Raw genomic sequence first — 25,389 nt, 5'->3', positions numbered from 1 at the left:
CCAACACCTTTACAGGGAAACACATTTTCTTCGAACCGAACATGACAGAAGATTATTATTTTCTTAGTCTTTGGTAAATAGATCCTGTAACCCTTGACTTGTCGATCGTAACCTACAAAAATCCCCTCATTTGCCCTACTATCAAACTTCTTTCCACTTTGGCTTATCAGGTACCAAACTTTACATCCAAATACTCTCAGTCTATCAATCTCTCCTTGGATGTCGCATCCCTCACCTTTCCATAACTCCAATGGAATTTTATCTCCAATAGCAGCGGATGGGCACAAGTTCCTTATGTGGCATGCAGTACTGATGGCTTCCCCGCACAGATAGTTCTCCTTCAAATAATTCTCATGGCTGTCCTCGGGAATGGCACCTTTGTCATCTTTCGCTTCACACAGACTCTACACAGTTCATTACATTTCTTCGAATCTTTTTTCACGTTCAGTACAGAAAATTTGCTCATTGCATTTCCATACAGATGACTCAACCTCTCATGCCACGACACAGCACTCCTAAACGCTTTTGCCTTAATGACTTCAATCTTTTCGTCACTGTTGTCAAACCCACTCTGATCATTGTTCACAGAAACATTTGCAACATGTCTTTCACCAGGGACAGTCTCCAAATAGTATACATCACTCTCTACTTTTGAGGTGAACACAACGTCGCCATCATCATGCGTTCCAAGGGCCTCATCTTATCCCCCCCCCCCCACCGGTGGTAACATCCGTCTTTGCTAACTGTCTGATAGAGATCTGATTCACATCTAATTCAGGCACCCACAGAGTGTCCGACAAAGACAGGGTCCAACCACCACAGGACTCAGTCATTTTCACAATGATCGTCTCCTGCCCCTTAACTTCCAGACGTCCCTTACTAATTCTGATATGTCCGGTCACAGGTGCGAAGTCCATAAAGCGATACCTGTCCGGAGTCATATGGTTTGAGGCGCCTGAGTCAAGGTAACTGATCTTCCCCCTTTCCAAACAACTGATGGATGATAAGGCCAATGTCGGGATGACTCCCTTGGACCTTGGCTTGTCCTCTGGTCCTCTCTCCTTCCTGTTGTCTTCTTGTTTCTTCTTCTCCTTGAAGTTATTATCCTCTCTATCTTCTTTCTGCCCTTGACACTGGTACGAAATGTGGCCCCATTCTCCACATTTGTAACACCTTTGATCACTTGTGCTTTCGCGCCATCTTTGTTTCGGTACGACCTGGATTTCCACTGCCTTCTAGCTGCCAACGTACTGCCTGTTAAGAAATGTTAAGTTGGTATGATCGCTAGTTCCTACAAGCTAAGTTGGTACGACTTCTAACGACGCTTTTTTGTCTTAAGAGTCGACCACGTGTTAATTATCTGAATGTATCCGATGTGTTCAGAAGTTTTGTACGAGATGGCGAAATATACAAAATAAAATAGAATCTGTGTGAATCTATTAAAAGCCAACCCCAAACCTATATTAAATAACAGGTTATGGGCCCAGGGCAGTAAACTGCGATAGTGAAGATATTTATTTGTTGAGCTTTTTGTGTTTTTTTTTTTAATTATTCGAGAAGAAACCACGCCATTGTCGACCAGGAGAATATGTGTGATGTGGACAAAGATATGAATCCGATTCTGAATAAGGACAATTATGAATACTGGAAGACGATAACGGAAGCTTCATTGGTTTTCCTGGGCTGCTGGGATGCAGTAGAGCCAGGATTAACGTCAACAGAAAGGTTGGGGCCAGACTGTATAAAAATGGACAACAAAGCACGTGCGTACATTTTCCGGCATGTTCGCCTCGAGTATCTGGGGGACATCAGAGGCTTGAAAACAGCGAGGGAGTGCTGGAAAGCACTGGAAGATGTCCATGGGAGATTTACGTCGATGGACCTTGTTTTATGCATGCGGGAACTGGGCACTATTGAGAAGATCCCTAGCATGGATATGTCCGCTTACTGCGGAAGGATCCAAGACCTTTGTGACAAGTTATCCGGTGCCGGTATAAAAATTGAGGACCACGTTATGGCATGTTTCCTTTTGACCGGCCTCGTGGCGGATCTAAATTATGTGACGTACCTCAGAACAACGAGGATTGATAAGGATTTGACCGCAAAGGCCGTGAAGTCCGACCTTCTACTCGAAGAAAGAAGGATCGACGCGGCTGCAGACTCATCCGAAAGAGGCAGCACAATGGCGACTAGGAGACAGTAGAAGCCCAAGCCACAACAAAACAAAGATGGCGCGAAGCCGAAGAACAGAGGTCCACGTGACCAGAGGTGTTACAAATGTGGAAAATGGGGCCACGTTTCGTACCAGTGTCAAGAGGAGAAAGGAAATAAGGAGGAGAAAAACCAAAGGGAGAAGAAAAAACAGGAAGATAACAAAAAGGAGAAGGGATCAGAAGACAACCCGAGGTTCAAAGGACTGATCTCGACGTTGGCTTTATCGTCCATCAGCCACATGGAAAGAGGGAGAATCAGCTACCTTGACTCAAGTGCCTCGAATCATATGACTCCGGACAGGCTTCGCTTCGTGGTCTTCGCGTCTGCAACCGGACAAATCAGGATTGGCAAGAGACACCTGGAAGTTAAGGGAAAAGGAACGATCGTTGTGAAAATGGCTGAGTCCTGTGGTGGTTGGACCCTATCTTTCTCGAACGCTTTGTGGGTGCCTGAGTTAGATGTAAATCTAATCTCGATCAGGTAATTGGCAAAGAAGGGCGTTACCACAGTGTGTACAAGGGATGAGGCCGTTGGAACACACGATGATGGAAAAGTCGTATTCAAATCAAAGGTAGGAGACGATGTATATTATTTAGAGACAATACCCTCTAAAGGACACGTAGCAAATACCTCCGTGGAGAACGATCAGGAGGAGTCCGGTCACAATGACGAAGACATTGAAATCATTGAGGCAAAGACCTACAAGAGTACCGCATCGTGACACGAGAGATTGGGTCACCTGCATGGAAACGCGATGAGGAAAATTCCTATAAGGACCATGAAGGAAGACTCCAAGAAACATGACGAACTATGTGGAGTCTGTGTGAAAGGAAAAATGACGAAGGTGCCATTCCCGAGGACAGCCCATCATATGTGTCAACGTCCTTTGGAGATCGTTCACAACGATGTCAGTGGTAGAGCTCAATGCAAGTCATTAGGTGGAGGTAACTACTTTGTAACTTTCATCGATCATTTCTCACGTTTCATGTACGTTAGGATCATCAGCAGGAAGAGCGAAGTATTTAAGTGCTTCAAGGAATATCAGATGGAAGTGGAGGCTCTACATCAATCAAAAATAAGTGCTCTCCAAACCGACAATGGAGGTGAGTATACAGAAGAAAATTTTGAGAGCTACCTGAGGGAGAAAGACATCCTGCACAGGAAGACCGTCCCTAGGAACCCTGAGCAAAATGGAGTGTCAGAACGAGCAAATAGGACCCTGGTTGAGATGTCTAGGTGTTTGCTTATCGAGTCAGAGCTCCCTGACTATCTGTAGGGAAAAGCTGTGAACACTGCGTGTCACATAAGGAACCTATACCCATCCGCCGCTATTAGAGACAGAATTCCATTGGAATTATGAAAAAGTAAAGGATGCGACATCCAAGGGGAGATCAACAGGCTAAGGGTATTTGAATGCAAAGCCTGGTACCTGAGAAGCCCAAGTGGCGGAAAATTTGATAGCAGGGCAGATGAAGGGATATTTGTAGGTTACGACCGACAGGTCAAGGGTTATAGGATCTACCTACCGAAGACGGTAAGGAAGGTAATACCTACTCTTGTCATGTCAGGTTCGAGGAAAATGTGTTTCCCTACAAGAATGCTAAAATGGACACGAGTAATGTAAAAAGGAAATTCTCTGAGTGGATATGGGACGTTGAAGATTTTGATCTTGAAAGGAGAGTTGATCCAATTGACATTGAAACTGAAAGCGATGGTGAAAACAATGAAGGGGGGAGTGATTATTTCATGTACAGTTTAACTAATGAGAATAATCAGGAGGTTGTGAGTGTACCGACTGTGCCTAGGAGGTCAGCAAGACTGCGTAAACCAAAGACGTGTGACAGTAGTGTTCACGTTGCAACTGTTTGCAAAACTCAAAGTTTGTGCGTGTCTGTGAACGTGTACAAAGCCCTAAAAGGGCCACATGCCCAAAAGTGGACCGAGGCAATAATGAAGGAATTAGACAACTTAGCGAATAAAGCCTGATTGGTATAAGGCTCGACTTGTAGCTCGGGGATTCTGGCAAAGACCTGGAGTAGACTATTCGGAAACCTTCAGTCCAATCGTAAAACGTAGGACTCTAAGAATCTTGCTTGCTCTGTGTGCGGAGAATGAGTGGAGATACGAACATATCGATGTCGAGTGTGCATACCTCAACAGTCCTTTGGATGAGGATATATATATGGAGCAACCTGAATTTTCTAAGGTTCCAGAAAAAGACAGGACTCGATATGTGTGCAAGTTAAAAAAGAGCCTGTATGGACTGAAGCAAGCTGGGAGAATGTGGTTTAAGCATATAAATAGTATTTTGAGAGGTATGAGTCTGAACCCATGTATGAGTGATTCGTGTGTGTATGTGAATGTATCCAAAGATCTGATAGTAGCTGTGTATGTGGATGACATTCTTGCGTTTGGAACAAAGACTGCGATTGATGTGTCCAAAACTAGGATTAAGCAGAAATTAAATGTTAGAATGCTGGGGACTGACACTCAATTTCTGTCCATCCACTTGAGTAAGCCAAACAGTACTACCGTTGTATTTGATCAATCTGTACAGATAAGTCAAATGCTGGATCTGTTTGATATTACTTATGAGGTTGGAGTGTCAATACCGCTAACTAAGGAGTGTGAGGCCGGTTTTGACATTAAATGTAATGAACCCTTCGATAATAAGTTGTATGAACAGGCTATGGGGCATATAATGTATGTCGCCACTGTGAGTCGTCCTGATGTCGCGTGTGCAATAGGAAAGTGAAGCCAAAGATGCGCAAATCTGACTGTATCTGATTGGAAAGTAGCGAGGCGGATTTTAAGTACCTGTTGAAGACCAAAGACTTGAAGCTATTGTACCAAAGGACAGGATAACTCTTGAAGGTGTTTTGTGATTCAGACTTCGCGGATTGTTCAATAGATGGGAAATCTAGGAGTGGGTATGTCTTCATACTCGCTGGTGATGCAACATCTTGGTTGTCAAAGAAATAACCAATTATATCTCAATCGGCATGCGATTTTGTAGCAATGCAAGAAGCATCAAGGGAGACTGTGTGGATATCCTTACTGTTAAGGGAGTTGGGTCAATTGTCATATTGCCCTCATCCATGCAAAACTTTCTGTGATAACATCGGAGCTATTTCATGGTCCAAAAATGAAGTAGTTGCCAAGAGTTCTAAGCACGTCCAAGTGCGTTATTTCTATGTTAAGAACTGCGTGTCGAAAGGGATATTAGATTATATCTATATATCTAGTTCTGAGATTGTTGCTGACATTCTTACCAAAGGTTTAAATAGAGTTAAGATTCAAAATTTTATCAAAGCTATGGGGCTTGTAGAAACTACGATCAAAGGGGAGTGTTAAGAAATGTTAAGTTGGTATGTTCGCTAGTTCCTACAAGCTAAGTTGGTACAACTTCTAACGACGCTTTTTTGTCTTAGGAGTCGACCATGTGTTAATTATCTGAGTGTATCCGGTGTGTTCAGATGTTTTGTACGAGGTGACGAAATATACAAAATAAGATAGAATCTGTGTGAATCTATTAAAAACCAACCCCAAACCTATATTAAATAACACTGCCTTGCTCGAACGATTCTGCAGTCGCAGCCGCGTCGATTCTTCTTTCTTCGAGTAGAAGGTCGGCCTTCACCGCCCTCGAGGTCAGATCCTTATCAATCTTCGTTATTCTGACATAGGTCAAACAATCTGGATTTGTCGCAAGTTCAACCAAAATAAAAGATGCCACAACGTGATCTTCAAATTTAATACCGGCTTTAGACAACTTGTCACACAAGAGTTGAATTTTTCCACAGTACGTGGAGATATCCATGCTCGGAATCTTCTCGATAGTGCCCAGTTCCCGCAGGCACATGGCAATGTTCATCGATGTGGATCTCCCATTGTTCGTGAGGTACTCGGGGCGAATGTGTCGGAAAATGTATGCACGCGCCTTGTTATCCAGTTTGACGTACTCAGGTTTCGCCCCTTCTGGTGCAATCAATCCTGGATCCACCGCATCCCAACAGCCCGGGAAAACCATAGAAGCTTCCGTCATCGTCTTCCAATACTCGTAGTTGTCCTTGTTGAGAATTGGATTCATGTCCTTGTCCGTATCACTCATCTTCTAATGGTCGGCTATGACGTGACCTTTTCTCGGATATTCACAGAAACAAAACTCGACAAATAAATATCTTCAATAGCACAGTTCACCGCCCTGGGTCCATAACCTTATTACATAGGTTTAGGTTTTTATATTTAATTGACTCACACAGATTAGTTTTATATGCTCTGTATTTCACAAACTTGTACTGCCATTTACAACACACCGGATATTCATATAAAAAAAAAACGTGGCCGACGGGGAAAAACGAGAGAATCGCAAGCAACTAGTGATCATACCAACATGACATTTATCTCAACAGAATAAAGTGTATATTGCAACCTGTTAATCCGGTGTTACAATCTATTTAACCACGTCTCTCCGCGAAAGGTCGAAGATTTTGGTACTTCGAGCCGGATTACATGTCAAATGAAAAGTGTACACACCAGTGATACCATACAGTGCCACGTGAATCCGTCACAACCAACAACTTTACCACTACAGCGAAGTCAGTGACATCAGGGACCGTCACCTTCAAAGAGGTATAAACCCGTTGGTCGAGAAGCGCAACCACGCAGCTTCCCGCCGCAGCTGAACAATCATCAGCATAGCAAGTTCTGACAACAACGAAATCTCGCACAAGACAAAGTAAACTCTTGAAGTGTTTCGTCAATTCCTATCCTTTCCCTGACACGGGCGACAGTGTCGACCGTAGACTGTCTCCTCCGGAAGCCGAACTGGCCGTCGTGCAGTCCAAGAACACTCCGGGACAAATGCGACTCGAGGCGGGCAACCACCACTCTCTCCAGCAGTTTGCCAGCCTCGTCCAAAAGGCACACCGGCCGAAAGGCGGAAGGCGAGTCCGGAGAGCGTCCCGGCTTCGGCAGCAGGACCATCCGTCCCTCCTTCCACGAAACGGGGAATTCGCCACGAGATAAGCATTCGTCGAACAGACGCATTAGTCTCGGGACCAAGACCCCTGTGACTTCCTTCCACAGGCGGGCCGGGACTTCCTCGGGATCCGGAGCTTTCCGTGCTCCGATCCTTTCGACGGCCTCTTCCTCGTTCGCCGCTCCCGAGAAAAGGGTACCGACGACCTCCTGCAGGAACCGAGGGTCCATGCTCTCTGTTGCGGGAGGCGCCCATGGACGGAGTTTGTTCAACACCATCTTGTAAGGGCGCCCCCAGGTATCGGAGTCGAAGCTGACCAGGAGCTCGTCTCAATCCCGCCCCTTCGCCTCCTTGATGGCTCGCTGTAGGGGCCACCGCGCTTCGCGGTAGGCCTCGTACAGACGAGCACCCGCCGCTTATCTGGTGTATCTGGTTTATCTGGCGGGATCTGGTGTACCGGCGCCGAGCGCGGATGCACGCCTCGCGGAGACGAGCGATCTCCTCGGACCACCAGTACACCGCGCCAGCGCGGCACGGGACTCCGGACCGCGGCATACACGAATCGCAGATCGCGTGCATGTCGCGCATCAGCCGGATCGCTCCCGCCTCCGCGTCTTCGTCGGTCGGGGATTCTTCCGACCAAACGACGGCTATAGCGGCTCCATCAAGATGTAGAGGTGGTCCGAGAGGATCTCCTCCGGGGACACGCCCCAACCGGAAACACGCCGGGATGCGGCAGGGTTTGCCCACGTGAGGTCCACTATGGACTCGCCCCACCACGGCACGCGCGTGCTGGACAACCCCCGGTTTATAAGCCGGAGGTCGAGTGCGGCCGCCCAGTCCTGCACGTCGCACCCCCTTCCGTTGGTCCTGCGGAAGCCCCACGCCGTTGAGTGAACATTGAAGTTCCCGAGGACCAGTGACGGACAGGCGCCCAAACGCCTCGCGCAAGCCGCGAGTCCGTCCAGGAAGGAGGCGTATTCCGTCCGGCTGATGTTGGGCCACACGTAAACGGCCACCACGGCCAGGTCGCCCCATTTCACGGCCACGAAGTCCCGTCACCGCTCGATCACCGAGCAGGAGGGGCTTCCCGCGATCCTGGTCCAGAATATGGCGACCAAGCCCATCAGATCCCCAGCGCCCCGTGACGTTTCGGGAATGCTGTATGGCTCGGCCACCGCTGTGCAGTTAAAATTGCACTGCAGGAACAGTTGTCCTCCTCTTCTTCTTCCGCTCATGTCGGGAAAGACTCCGTCTCCATAACCTCCTCCGGGCCGTTCCCCTCGCAATCGGTGCGTCCGACTTCTCCGTCCTCTCTTCTGGCCTTAGTGGGGCTAGTTGACGGCGGCGTCGTTTTCTTCCTCGTCGCCGCGTCCCCGCCGTCGCCTGGAACGGTCCTTGCCGCCTGCGCGACCCTCTTCTTACGGGGCGACGGTTTGCATGCCGGTGACCCCATACGGTGCGATGCGGGCAGTCCCAGATCCGTGCACAACGGACACTTAGGTACTCGCGTCGAGCAGTCCCTGGAGCGATGTCCTTCCGCCCCGCACCGGTAGCAGCACTTCGACCAGTTGACCGTCGACGTACAGTCCCGGCGCACGTGACTCGGCTCCATGCACCTGAAGCATTGGAGTCGGCGCGCCGGGAGAGGGGAAACCCTCGCCGCTGACCAACCTATATTAATCTTACCTCCTGGTCCGGCGTCTCCTCCTCCGCTGATTTTCCTGGCCGCTGTCAGCGGGCAGTGTAGCCACACCGACTCGAGGCCCCGAGAAGCGGAGATCCAAAAATAACTAAAGAATTTCCAACTGCCTTGAGGCACTTAATCAATACGGTCAAACAAAATTTCCACTCATTGAATAATTTAAGAGAGTCCTATACCAATACAAACGCCATGTTTATCAGCCTCATCCTTTCGAAATTACCACCAAATATCATTAAACAGTGGGATGTCACGTTACCTAACAAGAAAGTGCCTCAGTACACTTAACTACTGGATTTCCTTGAGAGACTGGCACTCAGCTTCATATCGGCCTCCATGGTCATAGCGACAAGAGGACAAGCTCTGTCGACATGTCCAACCTGCCGAGGATCACACACCATTTGGAGATGTGACAGTTTCAAGGTCAAAACTTTTGTCGAGCGCCTTAAGAACGTTGAAAGGACATCCCTATGCATCAATTGCCTGAGGAAAGGGCACTCAGTGTGAGATTGTCACGCCGGATCATGTCATACGTGCGGAGAATGGCATCACACGATGCTGCATAAGACCAAACACCACTAAAAGTCTCGTTTTGTCACATCCAGTCGAAACTCCTCTCCGTCAAGCAGTCGATCCGCGACACCCTCTTCGCAACCCTACTCATCACCTACTCGTCATCGGAAATCCATAACAACCCACAGATCGAAGACACCACGAACGAATTCGTCTCCAAGCCCATCCTCTAGCCATCGACGAACATACAGTGACGCCGACAATCGAATATCCAATGATGAATCGATTCCAATGACGATCGAATATATTAACTCAGTAGCATTCGTCTCATTACACAACGATCTGGTAAGTGATACGCTTTATACAGGGCTCAAGTTACAGGAATACTTGTTTTACATACTCCTTAGATTGCGCTCTCATTAACACTTCACATTGAAAAGATGTATCGGCAATTCCTCGTGCGACCAGAAGACCGAAAATATTAAAAAATCTTATGGTGTAGCGCGGGTGGGGAAATCGAAACGTACCAACTCAACACCGTAACGTTCGGTTTATCCGCAGCCCCGTGTCTAGCCATTCGGTGCCTCAAGCAACTGGCAGAGGACAAGGGACATCGGTTTCCGCGCGCAGCGCAGGTCCTGCAGCGAGATTTCTACGTCGACGATGTCCTCGCCGGAGCTGAGACGAAGAACAAAGCCCTTACACTGAGAACAGAACTCGCCGAGTTACTTAAACTAGCCGGTTTAAACATACGGAAATGGGCATCAAACGACAAGGAACTATTACGAGGTCTCTCCGAAAAGGAGACAAACCACCAACAATATCTGGGTTGATTGGCAAACTTTAAAAACGCTTGGTGTATTTTGGAATTCCTCTGACGATTCCATCCTTTACTCAGTCGAGATCAGATCCACAAAATCTAGGACCCGCTGGAATCACTCGCACCGGTGATCGCTCGGGCCAAAATACTGCTCGAAAATACAACGAGTTTGGTCATTGAAGGTCGATTGGGATGAGTCACTTCCGGTAGATTTACATTCAGAATGGGACAGGTACTATGCCCAGTTAGCATTACTAAACAACATCAGGTTCCAACGCAAAGTAATAATCGAGTCCGCAACGAAGATCGAAATACACGGCTTCTGCGATGCCAGCGAAAAGGCTACGTTTATCTCCGAACCATTAATCCTGACGGTCTCGTCTAGACACAGTTTCTAACAGCGAAATCAAAGGTAGCCCCGTTCAAATCCCAAACCATTCCTCGGCTCGAGCTGAGCGAAGCATTGCTTCTTCCCTTACTCGAACCGTTTATTGGACGGATTCTACCATCGTGGTCCATTGGATAAACACCTCGCCTCACAAGCTCAAAACATTTATCGTCAACCGAGTATCCGAGGTTCAAACGAAGACCAGTATCCGCGATTGGCGTCATGTTCCCACTAACGACAGCCCCGCGGATCTAATATCACGAGGTCAAAGAGTTTCTGCGCCCGACCATTTGGCAGCACGGTCCTGAATGGCTCCAACAGTCGGAAGACTGCTGATCGACATGGACACTAACACCGCAAATTGAAATGCCGGAACAGAAAAGGGCGATCTGTCCCGCCGACCACAGTTTGTTGCAAAGACACTCATCTTGGCCTAAACTAATACGAATCACCGCTCGCTGCCTTCGATGGAAGCAGAAACAAAACCGATCGTCACCCTTAACCATAGACGAATTAAATACAGCACACAACAAAATATAAAATTATTACAAAACAGCCATTTCTCCGAAGAAATTAGCACCCTCCGTATGGATCGAGACGCGGCAGTAAAAGGAAAACTCATGCGACTCAATTCATTTACAATCATTCATTTATAAGGAAGGGATATTGCGAGTTGGGGGCCGACTCAGTCACTCGCCGATGCCCTTCGCCCAGAGACATCCAATCATATTGCCTAAGTCAGCCGTAACGGCTCTAATAATCGAACACGAACATAAAGTCAACCTACATTCCGGAACACAGGCTACGTTGTACGCAGTAAGACAGCGGTGCTGGCCCATCGACGGCCGAAGTTAAGACTGGCGTACCGTAAAAGGTTGCGTCCTTTGCTGCCTGAGTCTTGATCTTTTTTCAGTTAATGCTACTTTTTTTGTAATATTAAAATTTCAATGATTTATGGAATTAATAAAGTAGAGCTACTATAATCTGAAATAAAGTAATACAATATAAAATCAAAGAATGTTAAATACAAATTAGAAAAACTAATCATCTTCTTAGATCAAGATTTTCGGATTTAACCCTTTCCGTACCCATTGACAGGATCTCATTCAAGTGCTCAGGTGCTACTTGAATGGCAGACAGATATTGAGCACGATGACCATAAGTAATGCAAAAATTTCTCAGCGACTGACAATAGCGCACGACGTATTTTCCACATTGTGTGTGTGTGTGTGTCTGTGTGTGGTTAGACAGTAGTATTATAAAATATAAAAATGTTCAGACATATATTAATTCAATTTATATATCAATATAATCACAATTTGTGACAATATCAGACAATATCAATACACAATTAAGTGTAACCACACTATTAATATTGCTGTCAATTAAAGTTATAATTCCAAGTTTACTTACATTTATTTTAACAATATAATTTCTTTAGACGTCTTTCATCACGTTCTGCGCAATGATCAACTAGCCTTCGTCAGTCGATTTCAGGAAAATAGTACGTAATTTAGAGTGTGCATATTGTATGTTAAGCTCGGATGTTGGGCGTCCTGGGACATCCTTTCTAGTGCTTTGTGCCCAAATGTTTGTGTGAAAATCGTGGAGTGGGTGTATTGTGTACTTGTCTTATCTACTTAGTAGAGTATAAATAAAAACGGAGTATTCTAGGATTATAACTCCATTCAAACCATTGTAGCGGTCAATACCAATTGAGGATTAAGATCTTAAACCTAAGGAAGATTTTTCAGTGATCTGAAGAACTTCTAAAAACGATTCTGATAAGCAGACTTAGGTATTCATTACAAGAGAACGAATGTGCGAGATTGCGAACCCATAGGACACACGAAATTAACAAAGATCGTCAGAGGGTAAAACGTGGCCCTGTAACTTAATTTAAGAAGTACACCGCACCAACTTCAAATTAAAGAAGCTTCCTGCTTTATCCCGAAAAAGAAAACTAGTTACCAAGATTATCAATGATGACATCTTGTTATATTCATACTTTGCTATTTCTTACTTTATCACATTGCACATACATTTCAATTATTCTATTTTGTTATCAACTTAATCTTTTTGTAAATAGTGTTGCGTGGCCTTTCTAATATTTTGGGGAATTCGGCGCGGTTGCGGCACGTGGAATGCTGAAGCACTTTGTTCGCGTAATAACTTCACTTCGCGAAAAAACTAATTCCATGTTTAAATGAAGAAATACACAATAAATTAACTTCAACAACAATTTATATTTAAAACTAATAGATTGAATATCAAAGATTTGCACCGTTATGAAATTTACTTAAACTCTGAGCTCAGCGTGACGGTTCTAACAATTCTACATTTTGGGCCGCAGAGTAACCATCGCTACCTTGGCAATGTTCCTCCCATGGTAACGAAAATTGAAAGTGATAAATACGAAATTTGAAAGTGATCACAGTTATTACTGATAAATAATTTTGACATTTAGTCAATAAATTTGTTAAATAACTTTTGTTCGTTTGCCTTGGCTACGCTACTGTACAGTTAAATTTGCAGCGCTAGAATGTATTCTATTATCATACAAGATATTCACGCTAGAGGGCGCCACATGCCTACGCCATTTCACAAGTTAGGGACGAGAATTTAAAGTGTTAAAATCTGTCAAGCACATAAAGTTTGATCGAAATCTGTTGTAAAGTTCGATTTAGCTACATAAATGACAAACCAGGGATACCTATTCAGCTTTCATGAAAGTACAGAAAAAAATGCATAATTAAAAAGATGTAATTATAGACATTTAAAAAATGATATCAAGTTTCATTAGACAATCTTTTATACAAATTAGCTTATTTTACATACTTATTTTGAAAATTGTAGTAAGCTGTGATAAATTAGATGCTCGTGTTTCATTAAAAGTGCAAGGAACGGGATTTCATAGGTTAGACCATGGTATCAAAGTAAAGCAAAAAAAATGTCTATTATCCAATCTAAACAATGGGTGAAATTTGATTATATGTTGATAATTTTATTCAAAAAGCAAATTATGTATCATTATGTATTATTCATGGATAAAAACATAGATAATTTCTGTAAGGTTTTTTGACATAATTGAAACCATTATTTTTTATCACGTACAAATGTAGAAATTAAGAATTTTAATCCTAATCGTTCTATTATAGCTAGCTTCATATATATTGGTATTTTATTTAATAATAATTATATGTATAATATATATATATATGTTTATATAATATGTATCAAATGTCCCATTTATTAAATATATATATATATATATCTTGGTAAAATGCTTGGATAACACAGACTGAGGTAGCAAAGATTTATCAAAATCATTAAAATATTTTGTTTTATTTTTCATGAAAAATTCTATTTACAGAGATTTAATGTATCAAGTACATGTCGATCAGTTTATAGAAGAATGTTACGTAGCCATTTATTTACAACTTCCATCTGCTTTATATGCTAATGTTAATGAATTGACTAATTTAAGAAGACTTGGAATTGTAAGTTGATAAAAATACAATTAAAGTATATTATATATATATATATATATGAAATTATCTTAATTCACATATATACAAATCAGATTTCACAATTTCAGAGTACAGTATGTGTTAATGGGGAGACTGACATTGAGTTATTTGCTGAGGAAGCACAGATACAAACTGTAACCATTTGCTCGAATTTGATTCGTGCAGGATGTGCTTTAAAAGTTCCAATACATCAACGTTATCAACATGCCAATGATAGTAATAAATATATGAACATTACTTTACCAAACCCAATGCTATTATTAGGTTGTAAAGAAAGAATTAAGGATTATAGAGTTTCTAAACTTGATTTGTGTTCTCCATGCGTAGAGATTGTACCTAAGTGGAGAGAGATTCCATATATCATGGTAAAAAATAAACTTTGTTATTTAAGTAATAAAGTTATTTTATCTTTATCTTTATAAATAGAAATGTGTTTTACTTTTTGCATCCATTTTGCAGGATAAGGAAGACATATGGACAATACCAGTTGGTGAAACAACTATGTTACCTGTAGTAACTTCTATCACATTTTCATTAACTATTTTATGTACACTATGTCTTATACAAACAATTTGGAAATCTATGTCAAAACAACATTTTAAAACCCAGTAACATGTCTTAAATAAACTTGTTTGCATAATATAATCATTAATCATCATTATATATATATATATATAATTTTGTAATAAATATTAAATATAATACACATAAATATTCATGTACACACAGCACTCACGTTTTAAAATATTCTTCGCATACACTTGCAAATAAAATAATAATGCACTCTGCAATCACAATATTTACAATACATTTTATGAATAATGTTATATTCATTAGTATCAGAGCAATATTACGACTCTTTTCCTAGATCCAATTTTTCAGTATCTTTTTCTCTTTGTGCATGTCCCTTTTCCATCGATGATTCAGTCGCAGAACTCATAGAGATATCCTTTTTCTCCCTTACAGGGTCATTCCATTCTTGAATTTTAGATGTACCAAACACAATAAAAGTCAAATTTCCAAGAAAATATATTATGGATGTTAAAAAGAACATATTTCTCCATTCCTCAACGCTATTCTGAAGATTGAAAAATAATAAAACATTAATAAATTCTGCCTGACATTTAGATTATTTGCTTTTTCACATATTATCTTAAATAATTAAAGTGCATTAATGAATCATTAATGTAAAAACGTTTGTGAGTATGCGAAATAAAATTATTAATAATTAAGGAACCTGTGACGAGTTTACATTCTTTCCATTTTGCAACCTCAGTTCAGTCTCTCAAAACACTATGATATAGTTAAGCAATAGTAAAGAAGATTGCAAGAGAAATATTCCAATTAGTTGACTTTGGTGTTAACGAGCTTTTGCAAGTTATTATTATAAAAGAATCGGGGCCTAAAACCAATGCATTGATAATATTCACGTAATTGTAAGTTACGCAAACTCCCGTGGCTTCGCATATGCAGCTATGCGCAGGGTCTTTAGGTTCGTCCGACTTTCGTTTATAAACAGAAGATACCGATCAGCGGCCGGTAACCAAACTTATGCATACGCTACCATAGACGATAGCTTTTCGCGAATATCTCGGAAAATAAGTGACTATACCCTTTATATATATGGAAAAAAGCTGTTCAAAATATCAATTTCTATAACTATATCGAAAAATTATCCGAATTGGAGGGTAGTCAGCTTTTCTATAGCTTCGGAAAATATTGTCTGAAAGTAATTTTTTTAATGAGATTTCAAGATTGTCATTATGTTTTTTAGTAGTACCTATCGACATATTACTCACCTTACCGATTTCGATAATTTTTAGATACATTGCAGAGATCAACATTTTGAACAACTTTTCTCTCTATGTATATAACCGTCGCTCGGCCCCTAGTTTCCCAAATATTCACAAGAAACTGTTGATATCGCTACAGTGAATTTTGCCTATAATTGTGCGTTCGTGACAGCAGCACCCGTTACCATTAATCGTTTGCCGCTTCATGGCGAGCAGATAAAATGACGCCTCAAGCAAACTTAATTCTTATTTTTTGTTTATAGTTTATATAGGTTTGGATTAGGCGTCATTTTATCCGGCAGTCGTGAGGTGACGGCCAGCCACCAATACCGACGCACACCCTTTCATGATCGTTCAATAGTAAGTAGAATCCACTGTGGTGATACCGATAATTTTTTACAAATATTTCAGTAACTGAATGGCGGTTATATGTATAGAAAAAAGTTGTTCAAAATGTTGATTTCTAAAATATATCCAAAAATTATCGAAATCAATAAGATAATTGAGATGTCGATAATAACCAACGTTATCTACCATTACATGTGCCTCTTCAAGTTGTCCTCTCTTTTGTCCTGTGCAGTTTTTTCTATATGACTATTAACGGAGATATTTAGGTATTCCGATTTGTACTTGTGCTCCACTTTGTATGTAGGAGGTATATATGTATACTATCAACTATATACTATCAACTATACTATCAACTTGTAAACGTTCATTAAAATTGAAGTCGATCAATTGGGATCTTACTCTTGTTAGTATAGAACGTCAAAATTCTACTCGTATCCTATCATGGTAAAGTTAAGGCAATCTATCTTTTGACGACATTTGAAATATCGATTTACTAACAAAAACTGCAAAGTACAATTCTTTCCAAAAAATCCTTCTAGCTTGTATACGGGTTGGAACGATCAACCCAATTACCTTTTAATTAACTGTCATAAGTGTACATATCATGTAAGTAATAATACGTATATTGCATATAATATATTGTAAATAAAAATAATGACGAAAAAAGAAGGGATACAAACACACAACGACATGAGTATTAATTCGACTTACAAAAGATCAAATTTTTATGATTTCTATTTTCTCTTAATAAAGCATATCTAAAATGTTATTCAAGTCAGACTGATCATTAACTGTATTTGTTCTATCTGCCTGAATTTCAAGAGAATGCCAGGAAAAGTCAGCAATAATAGTATAATCTAATTGCATAGAAAATAGTAAATTATTTTAGAAATAATAAAGAATTATTATTATACATACCGGATGTTTAACGATGACACTGGCAATTAGCGGAGCCAAAATGCTACAAATATTTGCCACGGTATTTGTAATACCCATCAAAGGACCAGCGAAGTTTGGACTAAGATCCATATGATTGACATTATGTCCACAATAAATAGCAACATTACTAGCAACAGCGAATATTAAAAGTGCTTTTGCTATTCCAGGTTCTTCCTTAGTAACATATCCAAGACCGATTAATGCAATTGCTGGGATCCATTCACCGATCGTATTACAAATTTTTCTCGATGTTTGTACGGTTAAAACATCTCGTTTAATCAGGACATCCGAAATATAGCTGATTGGAAAACTACAAATCCATGCTGTGAGATATGGTAGTGCACTCCATAGACCATTCTAAGATAGATCAAAATAAATATTTAGTTTTAAACTTTTGTTCGAGTATTTATGAAAGCTGTGGTCCTCCAATTGAAGAGTCCAAAGGAAAGGATATTGTATCGTGTCCGCTGTTTTCTTATATATATATATATATATATATATATATATATAATAATATAATATAATAATATAATAATAATAATATATATATATATATATTATATTATTATATTATTATAGAATTAGAGAAAACATTAATCCTCTTTACTTGGAAATATCATAGGGCGGTTTTCGATATGCTCTTATGGATTTCGATGAGTAAGCAAGTTTAATGTTCAATCTACCATTTCTTTTGCGAGATTGTTTAGGTCTCTGAATACCATGGTTTTCTTCTCTACGACTTATGCGAGATAAGCTGTCGCTCAGGTGTCGTTCGGATTAAGAATCACTATGCGCTCCGCTGCTTAGACGACCTCCTTCCGTTCGTGTAAGGAGATTTGCTCGCGTGCAGGAATATTTTGGTCAATAACCAAAAAGCAAAGCCGAAAACGCAATTCTTTATTCTTGATTTTCGTCTTATTTCGACGTCAAGAATCACCCCTCAAATTATGTAGAAATAGTAGCCGAACACCCTGTGTATATACATGTACTATAGTAATGCAATTTAATAGCTCTCCCTAATTTGTAATATATGGTAGTAAATATTTAAATTTCGATTTATGTAGAATCATCAGCTATTTTTCTTCTGGACTCTTCAATTGCGTGAAAAGACTAATGTTATACTCTTCGAAAAGAAACATTATCACGAGTTTTGTTACATTATATTAATATCTTATTTCAAATTCTGATATCGACAATTTTATTTAAGGATAAGTTGGAAGAGATCTGGTAAAAATAGGAAATAATTAGGTTAATGTAAGGATGCTAAACAATCGGATAAACTTGTCAATATACGCGTAACATGCAAATTAACACGAATATGTGAAAGGATGTATTTTATCTGTTACTTACGTTTTGTATATCGACATCAAAGACTGATCCAATGTACGAAGGAATTTTTGTTAAAAGCATCCAGAAGCCCCAAGTGTGAGCAGACTGTGTAACCAATAGTGCCCACATTGGAATACTGGTTAATATTTTAATCCAAGGAGTTGGTAATTTCTACAAAAATATTACAATTTTGTTATAATTTAAACGTATCTGCTTATTTCGTTATTCTTTATAAAATGCGATGAGAAATTTTAATATTGAAATTATAGCGTGTTTTGCAATCACGATGTTTATGTCGTTTTTTATATTTAATATGAAATACTATAAACTTAGGTACCTAGTGTCTATGTTTAGATTAGGAAAGTTTAACCAGGAAGGATGAGGAACAATCATTCTTACCTCTTCTGTTTCTATCATTCCAAGACTATTTTCAATGTATTCTTTTTCATCTTGTGGTATACTTGGATGTTCAGCCGGTGATTCTTTACCAATGAAAAAGAACAGAATACTGGAAGCAATTGCTATACAACCCCAAACATAATAACAGCTAGGCCATCCCAAACGAGAAGCTGACAGTTGTCCAGTACTCCATAAACAAAGTACGTTTCCAATCCAGCCCCCGGCATAAACGAAGGTCGCTAAATGTTGCGTGCAATAAGTATGTCAGATACTTTTGATAATTACTGGTATAAGCGTTCGATTGCTAAAAATAATTGTATAGTCTATGTTCTTAATTTATTTTCACTTATAAAATTATCATCTGTTTAATTTTGTCATCCACTTTAACATACTGATTGTCAAAAATAAAATATAGAAAATAATTTTTAGTGCCATCATAAGTATTTTTCATTTGAATAACATTTAATGACATTATTTTATTGAAATTTTACATCAATTATGAAAACGAAATGCGCATAATTTATATATGTACAAAAGATACGTACTGTAGATAAAGATACATATATACGCTCATGTACAGAAAATAATTTATCAAAGACAGTCGAGTAACTGAAATAAAATATTAAACTTAATAATTTCTAAGATAATTAAAAGAGATCGTTATATGTAGAAATCATGAATGGATGTTAACTGATGTCTAGATACAATGAATTTCGTTGACTGATACAATTTCTTGAAAAGATTCTTATCGTTGTCAAGTGATTCTATAAAATTACTTTGATTATCGACTGGCTTAATAATGGTTCAAAAACCAAAAGAGTCAAGGAACAGCCTTTTGATGACTTTTCATGCGGAAATTGCTCAAAGATATAGAGGCTTAATAACTTAATTTAATTCGTATTGTTGGAATCGAAACAACATTTTAAATGATCATTGTGTATCAATATTCATAATCTGCCTCAATGATCAAAATTTTTATACTTACAGATTCTCCCTCTTTCATCCATAGGCGCCCATTTCGAAAGTAATGTGTGAAGACACGGCAGAACAGTGCCTTGAAATAAACCGGCGATTACTCTAGTAACACAAATTGCTTCCCATCCACAGTACTCGGCAAGTACGGGAATTAAAAGTGTTACCAAACCACATGCGAATTGCGCCAGTGAGAAAAGTTTATGTGCTCCCCAATTTTGTGCCACTATGCTACCAATAATTTGCGTGCACACATATCCCCAGAAGAAAGAACTCTGAATTATATCCTTAATGGCGGCGCTCCATGGAAATTCCTTCAATTAAAAGGATCAAAATTGTAGAGAATAACCTAAAAGTAAATTGTTTCGTAGCTTCTACTATTAACAAGTATTATTGCAACATTTTGTCAAAGTTAATATTTTTTATTTTACTTGAGAATTTGTACTATATATGTATATGTATAGAAAGCGATTCGATTTAAATATATATGTACATAATGTGTATGTAAACGCGTGCTAAATTCCTTCTGCTAAATTCCATACACATACACGCATCGCACACGCGGAATTTAGCACGCGTTTACATATAAATTACGTATAAAATATGTACAATCAATAATTAAATTCAAATAATTAGTCGATGTACAATACATAGTATATTTAGAATCATTTCAACCATTTTATACATATTTGTACATTTTATAATTACGATGGTCATATAAAATCACAGATACTAATCTGACAATGAGATTTATTCGTTGTAACTATTATGTATTTTGTAAATATTACGTATTATCATAATATATAATAGTCATCTACATAAATACACCGTCAACTGCAGGTGTTAATTTTCTACGAATCGATATTGCTTTCTGTATCTAAATCCATTCTACAAAATAGTCAACAGATGAAAATTAGTAAGCAAATCGAAAAATGGGAAAATAGTCATACTTCGAAAGCAGGATTTGCAGATTTGGCATTAGTCATTGCTTCTAACGTCACTGATGTAGTGACCCTAATGGCATAACAACAGAGAAAGCCCAGTGCCATTAAAAGACCCTGTGTGTGTCTACATCCGTATCGTGCTGTAAATTATAAATTAAAGAATTTCATTAGTGGTAAGAAACAAATGATCGACGTACGCGATATACATGTATAGTTATAGAGAGTATAATGTCAATTTTACTGTAAACTTTAAACGCTATAAATAAGTAAAGTGTTTATCATTTAAAAAGTGTATACCATTAGGTTGGAAAAAAAGTGCTGTGTCATCCGTTTCAAGTAAAGATATTAATTAAGAAATAAGTATTCATGGAACACGTTTTTAGAAAATTCTGTGTTTGAAATTGGTTGCTAATGCTACTATAGAAATCATAGGAAAATCAATTGTCATTTTACTTACAAGGTTAGTTACAACCTTATTATTTCGATAACTGTAACAAAAACTTTTAGAAAGCGATAATTCTTTGTAGATCATTTATTCTATGGTAGTTGTGATTATGTCATACTACTCATTTTATAGATATTATTTTGCTTTATTTACATGTTTGTTAGGCATTATAAAATCGTGGTTAAAACGAAATAAAATTTTATAGATGTATCTGCGTATGAGTAGTATTCATTTACACGTGCTTCTCATGTGATCCATCGTCGCAGACGTGATTGCACTTGAAACATAAGATTTCAATATCGCAAAATTCTTTTTGTTTTTCACTTTATTCTTAAATAGTTTCATTTTGTTCTCCCGAAAGAACGAGCTATTTTTTCGTGATACATTACCACTTTTATTTTACACAAATTCATACTTTTAAATACGTAATATTTTATTTCAGGACTCTTAAAGAAATAATAGAAGAAAGTATAATTTAAATAACGTGAATAACGTGACTGTAGAAAATAGAACTTAGGTAATACATACTTATTGTTACCTCTTATTTGCACATTCTTTTTTTCTCTTTCCTTCCTTTCAAGGTTTCGATTAAATGAAAATTAATGAACGGATACGATTGCTATTTCATAAATAACATTAATCTTTTAATCCGTGATTTATCTTCCTATTATCCGTTTATAAGTTTCGTTGATTGCTGTTCGATAGTATATTATCGTACGATTAAATGATACTAGTCTAAAGTTCTGTTAAAACCCTTGAACAATAATTATCAATCGGTTTGAAGTAACTTGTTGCATTCTCTATATTTCTTGCATACCACGATCGTGCAATGCAGAGAATGCGGATGAGCGATTCGTTTATTCCATATTTCTAGGACATCGCGGGAAATCTGACATTGACGAACTGTTGGCGTCATGTCTTGGAATTCAAAGCGATTCGTCACGTATTTATGCTATGCACGTTGAACAAAATACATTGTGTTCTTAAGCATTTTCGTAATTAAACGAATATTTAATGTATACCGTCGAGTAGATTTTACCAAGAAAAGATATTTCTATACGAATACACATGTACATAATATGTATATAGGTATATTAATTATCATTAATGTATGTAGTAATATGATAAAAATACTAATATTCGTTACAACTTTAATGGAATACTTAAAATAAATGAATTTATTGACCACTTTAAAGACAGAGAAGCCTAGAAAAAAGGCTTGAAAAGTTGGTAAGAATATGATATTAGATATAAAAAATCATTGCACGAGTGGGAGAATCCAAACACGTGAGAAGCACGATTTTAAATGAGGACAAACGTCACCAATCTTCGCACAAGTCGTGATAAATAAAATTTATCTTTGATCAATGTCACTAAATCAAAATCAGATATTGCTTTCCATACTTCAATTTTATCTTCTAGAATGAACAATTCTATTATCAAATCTATTTCTTTCGTAGTTTCTATAGAGAGTACTAGACGTACCTAATAATAAAAAATGTAAACGAACATTGTCTAAAACGTATGTCTGAAAGAAAATTATTATTAGAAATAAATCACTCTATTATAAATGATATTATATATTTTGAAACCTATCTAAGATTTATTTATGAAAAGATCATGTTTGTTTCGTCAATGACGCTAATTTGATCAGATATGGTTGTTCTTCATGTTGGTGAACTGAGAAGAGAGACACTTGGAAATTGAAACGAATAAAATTAATATGAAACGAGATATACATATATATGGTAAAATAAGTTTAGTTTTAGATTTTAATTAAATACCTCTTGGTTTGGATGCCGGTATCTGCATCCGCCCCGAAATAGAAATGATAGAGACCCTTTTCGTTGCATGGGAATTCATCATATTATTAATAAAAATACTCGAGCGTGCACACAATTTGTTAGGTAGGGTCCAGTTCCGAAGTAAATCGCAAAAAAGACACTACGATCCATCAATCGGTTGATCGTGGCTTTATAGTCCAACACCGAAAAGAGTTTCTCCCACTCTTATTTTTCAAGTTGCACGTTCTGCATGCGTACACACAATAGTACATTATCACTTTTCTCCCTTATCTAATTGGAAAACCAGACGAATACATATATTGTTATAAAATACAATGATACTTTGGAATAGTATTACATAAGACTAATATATAGTGTATCAAACACTACGCGCGTGTATCTAAAATTTTGATATACATAATTATATTAGCGATTTTTTAAATACAATATACAAACCAGACAAAAACAGAGTGAATATTACATATATTCTATATTGGAAAGGGAAATACACTCTAGTTCAAGATTAAGATAATTTATAATTCCATTGTCAAATCTTCGATAGAAATCAGTACGATTTCACATCTCGAATAGATAAATCCTTAATGACTGTGCAAAATCTTGCAATACCTACATAATAACTTACATACATACTTATATCGAAAATTTAATAAGACTGGACGTAGTAGACTGGAAGTAATAGACAAATAATAGACAATAGTCGTATTCCGTTATATCTAAATGTTATATTTCCCACTGATGTCTAGCTATTAACGCGTTATTTTCAAACCCATTCACTTACCTCCAAATTTATATTCCGAATCTCTTATTATTTTCGATGAAGCAAACAGTATTTCAATTATAATTACATTATAATTACCAACAGATTTCGTTTCATTCGATATACTTATACATTGATTGTTTAAATTTAACGTAATACATTTAATTATCCAATTGGAAAATCTCTCAACTGTTCGTCATATTTCACCAGCCAGGCAGAAACTTCTCAATTGTTAGCTCGTTAAAGTTTTATCTTTACTCCTATAATTATATCCATATCTCACGAATGACTGTTTTTCATGAAAGTGCAACGACCCATCGTTCTAAACATTTTTAAATAGTAAACTAATTGAATGACTTATTTATAAGCGAATATTAGTAATAAATCAAGATGAGATTCTGTTAGAATAAGTAAGACTTCATTTTGTTTAACTTATAAATATCTTTTTGCTTTTAGTAAATGCATCAATTTAAATCATCTAAATATTATATGAAAAGAAAATTCGATAAAAAAGATGCTTTACCTCAGGAATTAAAAAAATGATTAAAAAATTGTTTTAAGAATAAATTATAATTGCAAAATAAATTAATCTTAGATACTAGGATGTATTTAAGAAACAACAGCTATAATAGTATGCATATAAAATTAGATTCTACGATACATTGTACGTAAAAATAAATATATGTAATAACAGATGTAATAGTAGATATCGTGTAAATCGTTACATTAGTTTGTATCTAATAATTATTTTATTTTTAACAAAAATATATAAAATTTGTGTTTGTGCACACGTGCGCGCAATATTGTACGAATAAATTGTGTTGTTTGAATAGTTTTACCTATATCTTTTTATTTTCATTTTCATTTTCATTTTAAATACATTATTAAAGTAAAATAATTTCTAAAAATCACATAGCTACAACTTCTTTTATATTGTACACAATATACAACGTTAGATAATTTCATACATAATTTACTAAAAAAAATATCATACTGCCAATTGATTCTAACTAACGAAGTAGTGTTATTGCTAAAATTCAAATTTCTTTCTAATATCATTTGAAACTCGAAAACGTGCTACTGACATTATAAATATTTTCGATATTTATCGCATTTCTTTATTTGAATTCGTGTAACATGTAGTTTTAAATAAGCGGGCTCGCAATCGAACTCCATTCATATAGAAAACTGTACAGTTTTATGAAACATTTTCTCCGATATTAACGTAGTAATATCAATGAAATTTGAATCATGTACTCTGTTATTTTTAATACATTAATAAATTTAATTGCTAATAATTCTAAATGAATCGAATACTCGATTCTTTATATACCTTTTAGCAAAAAAGTTACATGATTTTTAGTATATCGTTTAAAAACTGATAAATTATCATTTTTGTTCTCCGAATGTAGACGTTATTTTCCAAATTCCTTCATTCAATGCGTTCATTACCTTCGTTAGAATCAGTACTAAAAATATGATTGAGAAAAAAATGTTTTTCTGATAAGCG

The 25,389-nt window shown here is 38.0% G+C and overlaps 2 protein-coding genes across 16 annotated transcripts; one reads left to right on the top strand and one right to left on the bottom strand.

The window, feature by feature from the left end:
- The first annotated feature begins 13,212 nt into the window (after nt 1–13,212).
- On the top strand, nt 13,213–14,793 carry LOC122570470 (phosphatidylinositol-glycan biosynthesis class X protein-like). 11 transcript variants are annotated; one of them, XM_043732820.1, is made up of 5 exons: nt 13,214–13,380; nt 13,475–13,535; nt 13,992–14,118; nt 14,202–14,513; nt 14,608–14,793. In XM_043732820.1, exons 3-5 carry the CDS (start codon nt 13,999–14,001, stop codon nt 14,758–14,760), a joined length of 585 nt encoding a protein of 194 aa, XP_043588755.1. In that variant the 5' UTR covers nt 13,214–13,380; nt 13,475–13,535; nt 13,992–13,998; the 3' UTR covers nt 14,761–14,793. The 11 variants fall into 11 exon arrangements, with proteins under 11 accessions (XP_043588761.1, XP_043588757.1, XP_043588755.1 ...); XM_043732819.1 differs by having other exon boundaries at nt 13,299–13,350; XM_043732826.1 differs by lacking the exon at nt 13,475–13,535 and having other exon boundaries at nt 13,213–13,350; nt 14,217–14,513.
- Nucleotides 14,794–14,996: 203 nt separating this feature from the next.
- LOC122570468 (putative inorganic phosphate cotransporter) lies at nt 14,997–24,352 on the bottom strand. Of its 5 annotated transcripts, XM_043732811.1 has the most exons (8): nt 21,846–23,062; nt 21,330–21,763; nt 20,879–21,012; nt 19,942–20,242; nt 18,957–19,195; nt 18,579–18,728; nt 17,208–17,585; nt 14,997–15,226 (listed from the first exon to the last, which is right to left on the bottom strand). In XM_043732811.1, exons 3-8 carry the CDS (start codon nt 20,975–20,977, stop codon nt 14,999–15,001), a joined length of 1,395 nt encoding a protein of 464 aa, XP_043588746.1. In that variant the 5' UTR covers nt 20,978–21,012; nt 21,330–21,763; nt 21,846–23,062; the 3' UTR covers nt 14,997–14,998. The 5 variants fall into 5 exon arrangements, with proteins under 5 accessions (XP_043588746.1, XP_043588745.1, XP_043588747.1 ...); XM_043732810.1 differs by lacking the exons at nt 21,330–21,763; nt 21,846–23,062 and adding an exon at nt 23,102–24,334; XM_043732812.1 differs by lacking the exon at nt 21,330–21,763 and having other exon boundaries at nt 21,846–23,063.
- Nucleotides 24,353–25,389: the final 1,037 nt, after the last annotated feature.

This window comes from Bombus pyrosoma, linkage group LG9 (assembly GCF_014825855.1).
Source record: "Bombus pyrosoma isolate SC7728 linkage group LG9, ASM1482585v1, whole genome shotgun sequence".
NCBI classification, from domain to species: Eukaryota; Metazoa; Arthropoda; class Insecta; order Hymenoptera; family Apidae; genus Bombus; species Bombus pyrosoma.
Note: the sequence above shows the minus strand (reverse complement) of the source record. Positions and strands in the feature narration are given on the sequence as shown.